General features: G+C 47.7%; 1 protein-coding gene across 6 annotated transcripts in view; it reads left to right on the forward strand.

Moving 5' to 3' along the window:
- CORO2B (coronin 2B) overlaps window positions 1-16,118 on the forward strand; it is a 216,252-nt gene that overhangs the window by 170,259 nt on the left and 29,875 nt on the right. For all 6 annotated transcript variants that reach the window (XM_023220661.1, XM_023220658.1, XM_023220660.1 and 3 more), the window contains one exon: window positions 14,013-14,129. In XM_023220661.1, the coding sequence (XP_023076429.1) occupies window positions 14,013-14,129 (117 nt within the window). The remainder of the gene's footprint in view (window positions 1-14,012; window positions 14,130-16,118) is intronic.

Below are 16,118 nucleotides of genomic sequence, written 5' to 3' on the forward strand. Positions count from 1 at the left end.
GGATCTCAGCTCACTGCAAGCTCCGTCTCCCGGGTTCATGCCATTCTTCTGCCTCAGCCTCCCGAGTAGCTGGGACTACAGGCGCCCGCCATCTCGCCCGGCTAGTTTTTTTTTTGTATTTTAGTAGAGACGGGGTTTCACCGTGTTAGCCAGGATGGTCTCGATCTCCTGACCTCATGATCCGCCCGTCTCGGCCTCCCAAAGTGCTGGGATTACAGGCTTGAGCCACCGCGCCCAGCCAGGAGCCAGCCTTTCTAAGGACTGTGTCACAAGGAAGGCAGGCAGGGGGCCAGTGAGGAGCACCCTGATTGGGGACCATATTTTCCCAAACCAAGGGTCAGGACACACATGAGCTGGCAGAGAAGATCTGTGTTTCCTTAGAGAAGAAGTCTGGGAAAAAGTGTGGTCATCCAAATATTCGGATTGGGGCAGATATCACTATTTTCATAGGACCTGAGACATCATGTTTAAAATTGGATCTGTTACACTTGAGAAGTGCGACCCCTGTAGGGTTGAGCAAACCAAAGAATAAGGTTAGAGGGCAGGTGGGGGTGGGAACAGGGTGTGCGTGCCCCTCGAGGGCCAGGCAGGTAAGTTGGATCTGATAAGACGGAGAAAGGGGAGCTGACAGGATTCCTGCTGCACACTGGCTGAGTGGCCCAAATCTCTGTCTCTCTAGGTCTCAGTTTCTGTCTCTGAAAAGTGGAGACATTGTTGAGGAGCAGAGATAACACAGATGTGGTTATCTGTTGCTAGCAACAGAAATCACTGCCAACCCCAGTCCTCGGGGCTTCATAGATTTAAAGGGCTAGGGCTGTGGCAGTGAAGAGCCAGACTTGGAACCAGATCAGCACCAAGACAGCTCCCAAGGGCCCAGTCTCAGCCCACCCTGGGTAGGAGTCTGATTGGCCAAACCCAGTCCCGTGCCCTGTCCCTGGACAGCAGAGGACCCTGGATAGGAGGAGCCCCTGCTTCAGCTTTCGTGGTGGGGCACTGCATCCCACCAGGACAGCCCACAGTGAGAGAGTCCTCCTCCAAATCAGGAAGGGGGCTTGGATGCCCAATTGCCAAAAAATCCTACAGATAGTTACGTATGCCATGGAAGATTCTGGAGGAGTTGCACGAGGAAAGTAATAGTTATAGAAGGTTGATCTTGCTCTGGGGTTCAAGAAGAGACCAGCACCGTGGAGACCAATTAGAAGACTGGAGTGCCTCAGGAAGGCAGGGTGCACCTGGAGAGGAAGGAGCAGATGTAGAGGCATTTGTGGGGATTAACTCATCAGAGGCCTCCGGGAATCCTCTCTGAATACAGAGAGGTACAGGGAGTCTCAGAGGCTTAGCAAGGGGCTCAGGATGTTTACAGTTGTCAGGGCTCTAAGAGATCACGTGGCCCCCGATTGACATTCTCTGATCGACTGGTCGGGACTCCCTAGATGCTGTGCTGAGGACTGCTGGGCTCAGGCAGGACTCAGTGAGCGATTGGCAATGCCTGTTGTAGATACAGAAACTCCAGGAGGGGCAAGAATACCACGTTTATTATCCCTACCCCCAAAAAATGTCTCACTTTTCGCAGGGAGAGACTGAGACCTAGAGAGACAGAGATTCAGGCCACTCGGCCAGTGCAGAGCAGAGCTGAGATGAAAACCCGGGTCCCCTGAATCCCAGGCTGCTGCCCTTCTGCTGTAGTAATGCTCCCCAAATCCCAGGTGGGCTGGGCAAAAAAATTACAACTCAAAACAAGTTTCCTTTCACGCTACAGGAGAGGTGTGGGGAATTGGGGTGTTACAGGAAGGGCACCTGGCGGGAGAGCCCTCTTCCCTCCCCGTTCCTTGGGCCAGATGGTAAACGGAAGGAGGGGTTTTTATACTTTTGGCAGCAGCCCCCACACACAGGAGAAGTTCTGGTGGGTCCTCTATTGAGAGGGCCCCTGGTATGGCAGAAAGCCAGGCCTCTGAGCCAAAAAGCGGAGGGCAGACTTAGGAATCCGCTCCTGACCTTGACGGAGCTCCACCTGCCCAGGATCCTCCATGCCTATATGTCTCTCTAGGCCACCCGCATTCAGGGTAGCTTCCTCTGGGGAGGGGGTCCTGATGTTCAGGAAGGCCTCTGGTGGGGAGCCTGAAGGGCAAAGGCCGGTTTGGGGCCCAGTCATGGGAAGATACTGAAGACTCCAGAGCTGACTCCCTTGTTGGTCCAGACCCCGTAACCCCAGCACTCCCACCTGCTTGGAGAACACGGCTCTGTGGCGGGGGAGGAGAAAGCCAATGCTAGTGACGGCAGCCTCAAGATGGTGCAAGCACTGTCCTTTTCTTTTGATTTTCTGCCTAAACCAGAAATGTGCTTTTCCCACAATTTGCATGGATGCCGTCATGTAACTTTTTTTTGCCACTTCTCACGTTTCCAACAGTTACAGTATTTGTGTACCACACCCTCCCCCCCCCACTGTAGGATATTGAGACAGCACGGTGGGACTGGATGTTGGGAGCCTCACCTTCCCTCTGCAGTTTCCCTACCAGTCACATTTAAGGCCTCGAATGCTGGGAAGCAGGGATTTCACCATCTCAGGACACACCTGCCTCACCTCCCTCCCTGCGGAGCATGTTCTGCCTCTCAACAAGAGAGTGCGACCTTTATCAAGACCACTGTCATCATGGTGCTCGCAGCCTGGTGGCAGGGGTGAACCAGGAACCAAAGGTCCTTCAGTGTGGAAAGAGCATTGGAGGCGGAGGTGTATAACCGTGTGCATGACATAGGCAGTGGACTGAGGGAGAGTGTTAAGGCAGGACTGTGCTGGGATGACAACAGCTCTGATGCCTGGATAAGGAGTTTGGCTTTTAAGGTCTAGGTAGTAGGGAGCCATTGAAGATTTTGGAGCAGGGGAGTTATTTCATCAGAGTTGCATCCTAGCAAAATTAGGCAACAGTGTGTAAGGTGGATTGGAGAGAGAACTGAAAAGAGCAGACATTACAGGGAAGGAGATAAACCAGTGGGCCCACTTCAGAAATCCTGCCAGCTCTAGAGTGAATAAAGCCCTTGACTCAAAATAGATGGCCTAGAAGTCTGTCTGAGAGTCTAAAAACCCCAGGAGATTACACTTTTGGGCCAAGCAGCTTTCTCTAAAAGGCTTCTGTCAATATGTACATAGATGACCCGCAAGGAGAAATGGACTAACCCAATGTCTCCCAGTCCTCCTTGGAAGGCTTTTGTTTACTTGATTAATTGGCCAAAGCAAGCAGGGTCCTGAAATAGGGGACACAAGACAAGTACGTCTTGATTGGGGTGGAGGGAGAGAAAGAACACAGCCAGAGGCCAGGGCAGAAAGGACCACAGCAGAGGAGCTTATGTGGCACACGTGTGTGTGTGTGTGTGTGTTGCACGTGCAAGCATATACATGTGTATGTTGGGGACAGTCACTGGAAAATAGGGAACACCCTGTGGTGGAGCAGGCAGCCCTTTGGATGAAGGACATCCATGTTTAGGAGCATGAGACCTGCTCCCGCCCCACAGTGGTACCCAGAGCTCTGAGCCTGCATAAACTCATTCTGGTTCTGTCCCTGCCAAGTGGTGTGACCAGGGGCAAGTGTCCTCATTTAGTCGGTTTCTCTGGGTAACACTAATTAAGATAATGTCTGTGCAAGTGTTGGGGGTTGTGCAAATGTGAGTTGGGGGCAAAGCCTCCTTCAGGCCCAGGAGCCTGGAACACGGGGAGTCTGATCTCTGCCCGGGACTTTGGGGAGGAGGACTGCAATACCTGTTTATGATGACTCTCTCTTTTAATATTAACTTCCAGTCGTAGAAGAGAGAGCCAAGAAGACTGTAAGCAACCTAATCAGATGGTCTGGGATGCATGGGACAGCATGCAGTGAGGGAAAGTGATGATAGGGGTGGCCCATGAAAAAACATCTTTCATACTGAGGCTTGGGATTCCGGCAGTAAATCACCCATCCGCTGGGTTCAGCATTATCCACTGCCCTGGGTTCTCCTTTACATGCTCATCACCTAATGTGACTTCTATCTTCCTATTTGCTTTACCTGTGGTTTCTACAAATGAGCCTGTATTAAATGTGCATGATAATGTTCTTAATTTTGTTTGGGGAGACAGTCTCACTTTGCTGCCCAGGCTGGAGTGCAGATGTGCAATCTCGGCTCACTTCAACCTCCGTCTCCTGGGTTCAAGCAATTCTCATGCCTCAGGCTCCCAAGTAGCTGGGATTACAGGCACGTGTCACCACATCCAGCTAATTTTTGTATTTTTAGTAGAGATGGGATTTTGCCATGTTGCCCAGGCTCGTCTCACACTCCTGAGGTCAGGTGATCCGCCCACCTTGGCCTTCCAAAGTGCTGGGATTACAGGCGTGAGCCACCGCGCCCGGCCGATAATGTTTTTAATTGCTCACCCTCCCCAACAGGAGACAAGACTAACCTTCAGCTGCTAACTCAGAATGCATAAGTGTTTCAGGTGCTCCAGGAGGCAGGAGGCCCAGGCCCCAGCAGGCTATGGAGCTTCTAGGGTAGTGGTTCCCAGTCTTTGCTGCTCATTGAAATCAGTCTGGGAAACCTGCTAAAAATACCAGTGCCTGGCTCCTGCCTCTTGGATATTGGGATTAAATTGATACTTAATTGTTTGATTAATTAATCACTTTATTTTATTGATAATTAACTTGATATTGCTCATTGGGTATTGGGATTATTTAAACTCCCAGGTGATTCTAAAATGTAGCCAAGTTTGGCAAGCTCTAGGCAGAGGAGGAGAGAGACTGGGTGAGAAAAAGAGTAGGAAGGGAGGGTCTCCAAGAACAAATCTAAGGGGCTTCACGACTGAGCTGCCACCGACCCGTTGTGGGAACCACACTAGAAATGTTGAGCTCCTACTTCTGATTTTTTCTTTCTTTCTTTTGAGACGGAGTTTCGCTTCTGCTGCCCAGGCTGGAGTACAGTGGCACAACCTCGGCTCACTGCAACCTCAGCCTCCCGGGTTCAAGTGATTCTCCTGCCTCAGCCTCCTGAGTAGCTGGGATTACAGGCATGTGCCACCACACCCAGCTAATTTTGCATTTTTAGTAGAGACAGGGTTTCTCCATGTTGGCCAGGCTGGTCTCAAACTCTCGACCTCAGGTGATCTGCCCACCTCAGCCTCCCAAAGTGCTGGGATTACAGGAGTGAGCCACCGCGCCCGGCCTCCTACACTGATTTCTAACGACTTTCCTCCCTGGTTTACTTGGTGTCTCATCTACATCCTGAAACAGAAGCCAGCATAGCAGAGATGCCTTAGAGGCAGACAGCCAAGTGCAGATGATAGCTCCTCACTTCCCAGCTGAGTCACCTTGGGCAAGTCGCCTCCAAGAGCTCAGTGTCTCATCCATAAAATGAACTGCTACCAGAGGGTTATAAGGATTTAATAAAACCTTATAGGGTTGTTACAAGGATTAAATTTTAAAATGTCTATAAATTGCTTAACATGGCCAGGTGTAGTGGCTTATGCTTGTAATCCCAGCAATTTGGGAGGTTGAGGCAGGTGGATCACCTAAGGTCGGGAGTTCGAGACCAGCCTGACCAACATGGTGAAACCCTGTGTCTACTAAAAAAATTACCTGGGCACTGTGGCACATGCCTGTAATCCCAGCTACTTGGGAGGTTGAGGCAGGAGAATCGCTTGAACCCAAGAGATGGAGGTTGCCGTGAGCCAAGGTCGCACCATTACACTCCAGCCTAGGCAACAAGGGTGAAACTCCGTCTCAAAAAAAAAAGAAAAAAATTGCTTAACACAAGGCCTGGCACTTTGCAATCACTCATCAAATAGTCTTTGATTATCACTATTGTCTTCTTCATGGTAGTTCTGGCATTGCCATCCAGACTCAATGTGGAGTCCTGTGTTCTGTGCTGGTACATCAGAAGCATGGCACTCTGTGGTTGCAGGTATGTCTTGCTTCATAAAGTAAAAAGGGAAACCATGAAAAAGTAGTAAGGGTATCAGACCAGGGTCTGGGAATCTGGGAAGCCCAGAGAGGCCAGGGGTTATGTTCAAGGTCACTGGGCCAGTGAGTGCTGGAACTGGGTGTGGAAATCCTGCCCCCTGCTCAGTCTGTTATTTCTGCCTCACTAAGCTGATTCTCTAGGTAAGAAAACATTTTGCTTCCATGTACAAAATTCAGCTCTGCAGTGATGGGAGAATCTAGGAAGCTGAAGCTGCAATGCAGGTTGGTTTGAAACTGTCTCATTCCCAGTCAGTTCACTGGGTTCAAAAAAATCCTGGACAGGGGCTGAGAGCACCCACCACTCCCCTGGACAGCTTGCTGGGTGAGCTACACCCACGGACTCACCATGCCACCAGCCTTTCCAAGGGAGGGCCCAGCCATAGCTGCCTGAGTGCATGCCACACACACACACACACACACACACACACACACACACACACATTGAAATGCACTTTCAATTAATTATATAATTTTATTTAATTTCAAAGATGTATTTTCCCTGGTCTTATTCTGTTTTATGTTGCTGTAACAAAAACCACAGACTTGGCAATTTATAATACACAGAAATGTATTCGGCTTACGGTTCTGGAAGCTGGGAAGTCAAAGAGCATGATGCAGGTATCTGGCAAGGGCCTTCCTGCTGTGACATCCCATGGCAGAAGGTAGAAGGGCAAGAGAGATAGAGCAAGAGAAGACCAAACTCACTTTATAACAAACCCACTCACAATAACTAACTCACTACCAAGATAAAGACATTAATCCATGCATGAGGGCTGTGCCTAATCTGACCTAATCATCTCTTATAACCACTTCCCAACACTGTAGCATTGGAGACTAAGTTTCCAACACGTGAACTTTGGGGAACATATTCAAGCCATAGCACCCTCCAAACCATCCATGTGGTAACAAGGGTGTAGAGAAACCTGTATGAACAAATACATTTATGTTGCACAAAAGCTTTCAAAACATGTAAATCTGGTAGGCACCAGTCTGCATATTATTCTTTAAGACCTGTTTGCTTGAAACCAGAGAGGAGTATTTTTCAATCAAGGCTATGGGAGGTGTGTTTTTTGTAATAATATCTGTTTTTTAATAACAATTTTATATGTTTGTTAGAATTGGAAGCTGCTAGTAATATCCAACTATTCACATGTTGTCACTATTAGCATTTTTTTTTTTTTTTTTTTTTTTTTTGAGACGGAGTCTCGCTCTGTCGCCCAGGCTGGAGTGCAGTGGCCGGATCTCAGCTCACTGCAAGCTCCGCCTCCCGGGTTTACGCCATTCTCCTGCCTCAGCCTCCTGAGTAGCAGGGACTACAGGCGCCCACCACCTCGCCCGGCTAGTTTTTTTTTTTTTGTATTTTTAGTAGAGATGGGGTTTCACCGTGTTAGCCAGGATGGTCTCGAACTCCTGACCTCGTGATCCACCCGTCTCGGCCTCCCAAAGTGCTGGGATTACAGGCTTGAGCCACCGCGCCCGGCCCACTATTAGCATTTTGATGTATTTCCTTGTAGGTTGGTTTTTTAAAAAATAGATAGGGATCCTTTTATATGTACAGGTTGAGCATCCTAAATCCAAAAACCCAAAATCCAAAATGCTCCAAAATCTGAAACATATTGATCACCGACATGATGCTCAAAGTAAATGCTCTTTGAAGCACTTTAGATTTTGGATTTTCGGATCTGGGATGCTCAACCAGTAAGTAAAATGCAGATATTTCAAAATCTCAAAAAAAAATCAAAATCTGAAACACTTCTGGTCCCAGCACTTTGGATATGGGATACTCAACCTGTATAGAACTTGATTCTGTTTTACTAAGTGTAGATCTTTAGCAGTGCTCATGCCACTAAATACTCTTTGAATATATGATTTTAAATGACCTCAGAATATTCAATTATATGGGTGTACTGTAATTTATTTTGACAATGTCCCCATTGCTGTCCCTATGATAAATAACATGGTGGTGACTGTTTTAGTGTGCTGCTCTGTTGATTTCCCTGGGGTATATTCCCAAAGCAGAATTATTGGTCAAAGTTCATGAACCTTTTAAAAGTGTTGGAGAGGTTCCGTCAAGTGGATCTCCGGAGAAGTTGCCCTACTTGACACTCCCACTCATCCTGGAGCAGGGCGTCCATGCCCCTCTCCTGGTGCTGGGGATCAGGTTATATCTAAAAGACACCCTATCTGCCAATAACTCTGTCTGTTGGCATTGGAACACAGGGTATATCTGAGATACAACCTGATCCCCAGCCCTGGGCTCTTCCTTGGGAAGACTCAGAGTGCACAACAGCTGCCATTCAACATTTGACATTGAAGGGCTGTCCTAGCAAAGAAGGGCTGGACTTGTTCTGTGAGCCCTCCAGGATAATGCCCACAAGAACAGGGTGAAGATCTCCCTAAGGGTTATAAACTCCAAAGAATAGGACTCTTCCTCCACCCCCCACCCCAGGCAGCAAGGTCTCTGCCCCAGCTCTGTTGAGACTGAAGTTCTCTGAGGTTGGAGGACCAGATGGCAGGTTAGAGCCCTGGACTTCTGAGAACCCTACCCCTGGGATAATTCTGTGAGTCGACCATCTAAACAGTCATTGTACAGTCATGTAACACTGAAAAATCTTGACTCCATAGAAGCTCACTAAATCTCTGTTTTCTTAGTTGTAAAATGGGCTTGTGATGAGGATTAAATTTGATTATATTTGTAAATCGATACAAATGTGTTTACGTTAATATACTATTACATTATCAATAGGTATGTATTAGTGTTGGTGTTAGTGGATTAGTATGAAGCATGAGAAAACAGCATTGTGTAGCCGTTAGGAACCAGGCTTTAGCGACAGAACCAAGTTTGGTCTCTGGTCACACTCCCTATACAGAAACAGTAACTTGTACAACAGAGGCATATGTGGGGCTTGGGGATAAAATTGCTCACATTTAAAAAAAAATTTCAATCAGCTTCCTTTACAACATTTGACAGAGGCATTATGTTTTTTCTTTAATTTTTATGTTTGTTAAAGTAATAAATGTGCAGAGGTCAGAAGGTCTAATGATACTCTACAGCCTGTAGCACTGCAAAGTGATGTGCTGGGGTTGGCTTGTGCTGGCTCGTGAGAGCCTGTTGGTAAAATTTTTTTTAAGAAATTTAGGAGTTTTGCAAGCTGGTTGTTAAACAGAGCCATTATTATAAATTACATTGAATAAACTTACAATTAAGTTGTAGTAAAAGCAGAAGTACTAAATATTAAAAATTTATTACTTCCCAATTATTTCACTATTATCTGTGTTCTTGAGGTTATCTGTGCCTATTACATTTGCATAGTGGAAATATTCTATTATAGTGTGCTGAGAGCCTCTTCTATCTCTGTATCTGGTGACATTAGCCTGAAATCAGTGATCTTGGGAATATTTACACCACAAAAATTGGCAAACACTATGAATCAGTGCCTTTTTTTATCTGGAGACCCAGTTGTTAAGCATCTACAACCCACTACTGCCTAGAGCCACAACCCCTGTCCCGTCTTGTGACACCTCTGCATTTCCTACTCTGATTTTAGCTGTTTCTTTATGCACTTACCCCCATATTTCTTAATTACATGCTTTTACCACTGCATCTTGATTTTCAAGTATTAGACATAGCCTATTGGCTCCCTATTATGGAAAATGAGGCTCTAGCTTTTTTCCAGCTCTGTCTCTCTTCTTACTACACACACATACACACTTTCCTTGCCTCTGTCTTCCAAGTACAGCATAGCACAATTCTTGCTTAAGATGTAAATGTTTGGCCAGGCACGGTGGCTCAAGCCTATAATCCCAGCACTTTAGGAGGCTGAGACGGGCGGATCACGAGGTCAGGAGATTGAGACCATCTTGGCTAACACGGTGAAACCCCGTCTCTACTAAAAAATACAAAAAACTAGCCAGGCGAGGTGGCGGGCACCTGTAGTCCCAGCTACTGGGGAGGCTGAGGCAGGAGAATGGCATAAACCTGGGAGGCGGAGCTTGCAGTGAGCTGCGATCTGGCCACTGCACTCCAGCCTGGGAAACAGAGTGAGACTCCGTCTCAAAAAAAAAAAAAAAAAGATATAAATATCTTATTTTTTACATTATTACAATCATGTAAATATTGTACATAAAGCATTAAGCACTGTGATCACATTAGTTTTCTTTCTTTTTTTTTTTTTTTTTTTGAGACGGAGTCTCACTCAGTCATCCAGGCTGGAAGAGAGTGGCATGATCATGACTTATTGTAGCCTAGGCCTCCTGGGCTCAAGTGATCTTCCCACCTCAGCCTCCCAAGTAGCTGGGACTATAGATGTGTGCCACTACACCCAGCTAATTTTTTTGCCGTGTTTTTTGTAGAGGTGGAATTTTGCCATGTTTCCCAGGCTGGTCTCGAACTCCTGGGCTTAAACGATCCACCTGCCTCAGCCTCCCAAAGTGCTGGGATTACAGGTGTGAGCCATTGTGCCCAGCCTACGTTAGCTTTCTCAGACAACATTTTTTCTTGGAGGTAATAATTGCATTTTTAAATTTGCTTGATGTCTCTACAGAAAAGTGGTTTTCAAACTTTTTTTTTAAGCAATGGAGCTCATCAGTCTCTAGAAAGACTTGTCTCCTTCCTGAGTGCAGGACTGTGGCCACTCCCCCTTCTAAATAGGCTCCTCTCTTTTCAGAATAGGTTCCAGTGATGTTGCCTAACCTGCCCCTCCAGTGTATCACCCATGGGCTGCTGGCTAGAAGCTCCTGTTATCTGATGGTTTGGTGCCTCTCAGATTTGCCTGGGCTGGGCTGGCTGCCAGACACTTAATGCAGACAGCCTTGCTCAGGGAGCACTCCAATGCAGGTTTTGAGATCAGACGGAAGGAATGACTCTGTCAGAGAGTAAGTGAGCCGTGGAAGCAGATGATACAGGGCCTATCCGCCCATGAAAAGTCTGAGCTGCAGGAGGGGAGCTGGCCAACAGTGACCAATAGGGTTCAAGAACACTCGCTTTTGAGAATCACACCTGTGTGGAAATCCCAGCTGTGCTTTCAGCTGTTTGACCTTGGGCAAGTAGCTTAACCTCTCTGGGGCTTAATTTCCTCATATCTAATTAACAGGGTTGTTTCCAGAGTTAAAGACAATGTATGTAACCCTAATAAATCTCAGAGTCACATGTGACCCAGCCCCTGCTTAGAGTCTCATTTTTAAAAAATCATCTTCAGCTGAGAGCAATGGCTCACGGCTTTGGAATGCCAAAGCAGGTGGATCACCTGAGGTCAGGAGTTCAAGACCAGCCTGGCCAATACACGGAAACCCCATCTCTACTAAAAATATAAAAATTAGCTGGGCGTGATGGTTGACGCCTGTAGTCCCAGCTACTCGGGAGGCTGAGACAGGAGAATCGCTTAAACCCGGGAAGTGGAGGTTTCAGTGAGCCAAGATCACACCACTGCACTCCAGCCTGGGCGACAGAGTGAGACTCTGTCTCAAAAAATAAATAAGTAAATAAAAGTTAATATTAACATTTAAAAACTTTCTTTTTTATTTTTATTTTTTTGGAGACAGAGTCTCACTCTGTCACCAGGCTGGAGTGCAATGGTGCGATCTCAGCTCCCTGCAATCCTCACCTCCCGGGTTCAAGCAATTCTTGCGGCGCAGCCTCCCGAGTAGCTGGGATTACAGGTGCCCACTGCCACGCCTGGCTAATTTTTGTATTTTTAGTAGAGACTGGGTTTCTCCATGTTGACCAGGCTGGTCTCAAACTCCTGACCTCAGGTGATCCACCTGCCTCAGCCTATCAAAGTACTGAGATTACAGGAATGAGCCACCGTGCCTGGCCTAAAAAATTATATTCTAACAGCTTAAAAGTAATTTAAAATATATGCCAAACCTAATTACATCTTTCATAGAATATTGAAAGAGTATTCAATATTGATAGAATATTCAGTATTCATAGAATATTGATATCATAACTGATATCAACACTCTCCAAATCATTTTTCTCTATCCTCTAATTTTCCACAACATACAACATCAGTGAAGTTCTCCTGGGTCCAGCCTCTGAGGCTTTTTTCCCCTCTCTTTCTCTGCCTCATTCTGCATCTTCCATACCACTGCCATTTTCTCCAGTCCTGTTTTTTCCTCTACCCATCCTGCCATGGCTCTGTTGCAAAAGATCAAACGATCTGGAAATGAGCCGATAGAGATGCAGGCAGGAAGTGGTGGGGAAGAGGTCATGGCAGGACACACACTCTGAAATAACTCTTCTTCATCTCACTGGGAAGTGCTAGGCATGTGCAGTAGCAAGGACTTGGCAGAAATTGGTTCTCTTCCTCCTCATTATTATGATGAGGAATCTGAAGGAGACAGCGGTATGACCTCCTAGACCTCCCTCTTTTCTGACCACCTACCCACTGTTAGCAGATGGACAGTAACTGGGGAAACCTCCTTGCTTCCTCTCCTTCAAACTCCCCAAAAAAGTAGCATGAAAAAGACCTGAGAGATGGAAGCATAGCTTCTGCCTATTCCCCCTCCCTTCTCTGCCACCTTTGTAGCCGCTAAACATGGAACAGCTCTTCCACACCCATCCACACCGCTTGTTCCATCCTTTTGTGGACTCACCCCCTCCTAGGAAGTCATGAACTGAGCACCTACTGGGTATCAGACCTGTAAGGGGCTGGAGATTCAGAGACGAGGATGACACAGACTCTGTCCTCAGTTGCTCACAGGCAAACAGAACCAAACTGCAAATCAGATCTGGTTGTGGTTTTGTTTGTTTGTTTGTTTGTTTTGAGACAGAGTCTCGCTCTGTCACCCAGGCTGGAGTGCAGTGGCACAATCTCGGCTCACTGCAACCTCCGCCTCCTGGGTTCAAGCGATTCTCCTGTCAGCCTCCTGAGTAGCTGGGATTACAGGCGTGTGTCAGCACACCTGGCTAATTTTTGTATTTTTAGTAGAGATGGGGTTTCTCCATGTTGGCCAGGCTGGGCTCAAACACCTGACCTCAGGTGTTCTGCCCGCCTTGGCCTCCCAAAGTACTGGGATTACAGGCGTGAGCCACCGCACTCGGCTTGGTTGTGTTATGGAGGGAAGCACAGAATGCTGCGAGAGCACAGAGGAAGAGATCTTCACCCACTAAGGTATCAGGGAGGACTTTCTGGAGGAGGTGTTATCTAAGCTGTACAATAATAAGTGCTGTCATATATTGAGCATTTACTGATATTCTCTTCACTAAGTGCTTTGCTGTGCGTATTGGCTCACATAATCTTCACAACAATGCTAAAAAGTAGACATCGCTATTCTCATTTTAGAGAGAGGAAACCGAGGCTCAGAGAAGTTCATTAACTTTCCTAAGGCCACAACTTTCACTGCTAAAAGGTAGCAGAGCTGTGATTCAAACACAGGCCTGTGTGACTCTGAAGCCTATGCTTTCAACCACAGGGTACTGTATACCGGTGTTGAAGATGTACACTGCACAAGGATGCTCGTTCATATCGTGGAGAGAATGGCTTGTGTAAGAGTGTATAGGCGGACCCAGAGATTCAGGCCTCTCCGCTGACTCCCGGTGCAGCAGGAAAGAGCCGCCTCCTGATCCAAACCTGACTATGCCCTGGGGGAAGCAGGGAGTGTGGGCCCCAGGGAGAGTAGGTGCAGCCCAGCGTCTGGGTGTGCGTGATCGGGGCAGAACGTGGGCCTGTGTGTGTGCCACCAGGGCTACTGCCCGTCAGGCTTTGGTCATTCCAGCTTAACTTTAAACACTTTTACTTCGTGCAGGGGCACCTTTTCCTCATTTGCAGAGGTGTGTATGAACAAGCAGCAGCCTGCCCCACCATGGCTGTGCGGCCTCCCTGCACCATTCAGTATTGGGGAGGACACAGCCACAGAACAATGTGGCCCAACCTGACTTGGCCCAGCAGTGCCCAAAGACAAAAATAAAACACAGGTGATTCCTCCAGTACCTTCCAGTCCAGTTGAGAGGCCCAGAAAAAAGGCACTCCATTCAAGGCCACCCCAGGGCCATCAAACTAATCTTCTCTCTTTCTCTCTCTTTCTCCTCTGCAGACAGGCAGGATTGAGCCCAACTACCCCAAGGTCTGCGGCCACCAGGGCAATGTTCTGGATATCAAATGGAACCCCTTCATCGACAACATCATAGCCTCGTGCTCGGAGGACACGTCGGTGAGCGGAGGGGTGCTCCTGGAGGAGGGTGGGCTCAGGCCCTTCCCTGCTTCCTCGGGAGGCCTCTCTTCCTCCCCTTCCCTCCTCCTTCGCCCTTTGCCCTTCTTTTCCTCCTCTTTGTCATCCTTCCAGCAAGCTCTACAATGGGGATGGGATGGGAGCTAGGAAAGAACCAAGGGAAAAAAATCTCTGCTGGATTCCACAGATCTGTGTTTTCAGTGTGATTGAGCTTGGAGGTGTTGCTTTTGTAGGTGAGAATTAGAATTTAAAAATTAAGCGTGTGATTCAGCATTCGTCTATGCTCTCTAAAGAAGGGCAAGGGAAAGTATATGAACAAGGAGGGAGGGAGAAAAGGAAGGAACTGGATGGGCGTGAGGAAAGGAGCGCCTGTTCTTTGCAGCCTGGGCAGGGTAAATGTACCCTCTGCTTTGTCCTCTCTGAGTCGTGGTTTCTAGGAAAGGAGACTTAGCTGAGAGAAGAGTCCTGACATTTCCAGGGACCCACACTGGTGACCCAAAATTTGAACTCCATGTGTCCCAGCATTCAATGAGAAGAGAGAAGAAACAGGAGAAGGGAGATAAGTAAGAGAGATCAGGGAGGAGACAAAGAGAACAGGGAGAGAAGAGATAGGAGAAATGGAGACAGGAGGGAAAGGAGGAAAGAGACAATTTAGACAGAAGGATAAAGAATTCAGGGAAAGTGGCCTGGGCACAGTGGGTTCATGCCTGTAATCCCAATGTTTTGGGAGGCCAAGGCAGGAGGATCACTTGAGGCTAGGAGTTTGAGACAGCCTAGGCAACATAGTGAGACCCCCATCTCTACAAAAAAATTGAATTAAAAAAAAAAAAAAAATAGCTGAGTGTGGTGGTGCACACCTGTAGTCCCAGCTACTAGGAAGGCTGAGGTGGGAGAATCACTTGAGCCTGGAAGGTCAAGGCTGCAGTGAGCTGCGATTGCACCACTGCACTCCAACTTGGGTGACAGAATGAGACCCTATCTCAAAAAAAAATAATAAAAATAAGAGTTCGAGCATGGTGGCACATGCCTATAATCCCAGCACTTTGGGAGGCTGAGGCAGGTGGATCATTTGAGGTCAGGAGTTCAAGACCAGCTTGGCCAACATGGTGAAACCCCATCTCTACTAAAAATACAAAAATTAGCCAGGCGTGGTGTCCTACCCCTGTAATCCCAGCTACTTGGAAGGCTGAGGCAGAAGAATCACTTGAACCTGGAAGGCGCAGGTTGCAGTGAGCTGAGATCGCACCACTGCACTCCATGCATTCCAGCCTGGGCGACAGAGCAAGACTGCCTCAAAAAAAAAAAAAAAAAAAAAAAAGAGAGAGAGAGAGAGAGAGAATCCAGGGAAAGTAAATTTTGAAACTGCGTTCTGGCCACTCCTTCCTCAGACTCTACCAACTTTCACCAGTGGAGGTAGGGTCAGAGGTGCTGGCAGTGGCCTTCCAGAGGGAGGGTCCCGTACTGTGTTCCACACTGCCCCTGAGCAGCATCCGTACACCAGCTTGGAAGAAAGAGGAGATTTCAGAGCCTCAGCTGAGCTGGTGAGGAGGGCCCTGGTGTTCCCAGATGAAGGAGGATCAGCCTAAGCCCCGATGTTCCCAGGCAAAGGAAGATCCCAGCCTTTTAGTCAGGCCACAAGCATCCACCTGATGCTCACTGGCAGAGCCTGGGTACTGGTCAGATTTTCAGGAATGTTGGAATGGAAAGGAACTTCAGAGCTCATGTCTCCCTGTCTTCCCAGACTGGACTGTGAGCTCTTGGGAGCAGAGACCATAACCTATTTGGTTCTGCACCCCATGCATCCAGCACAGGGCCTGGTACCTAATAAATGCTTAGTAGGTGTTGGGTAGGATCGATGGATGCATGGATGGATGGATGGATGGATGGATGGATGGATGGATGGATGATTGGATAGATGGATTGTTGGATGGATGGATGGATGGATGGATGGATGGATGGATGGATGGATGG

Source organism: Piliocolobus tephrosceles, chromosome 6, assembly GCF_002776525.5.
Source record: "Piliocolobus tephrosceles isolate RC106 chromosome 6, ASM277652v3, whole genome shotgun sequence".
NCBI classification, from domain to species: Eukaryota; Metazoa; Chordata; class Mammalia; order Primates; family Cercopithecidae; genus Piliocolobus; species Piliocolobus tephrosceles.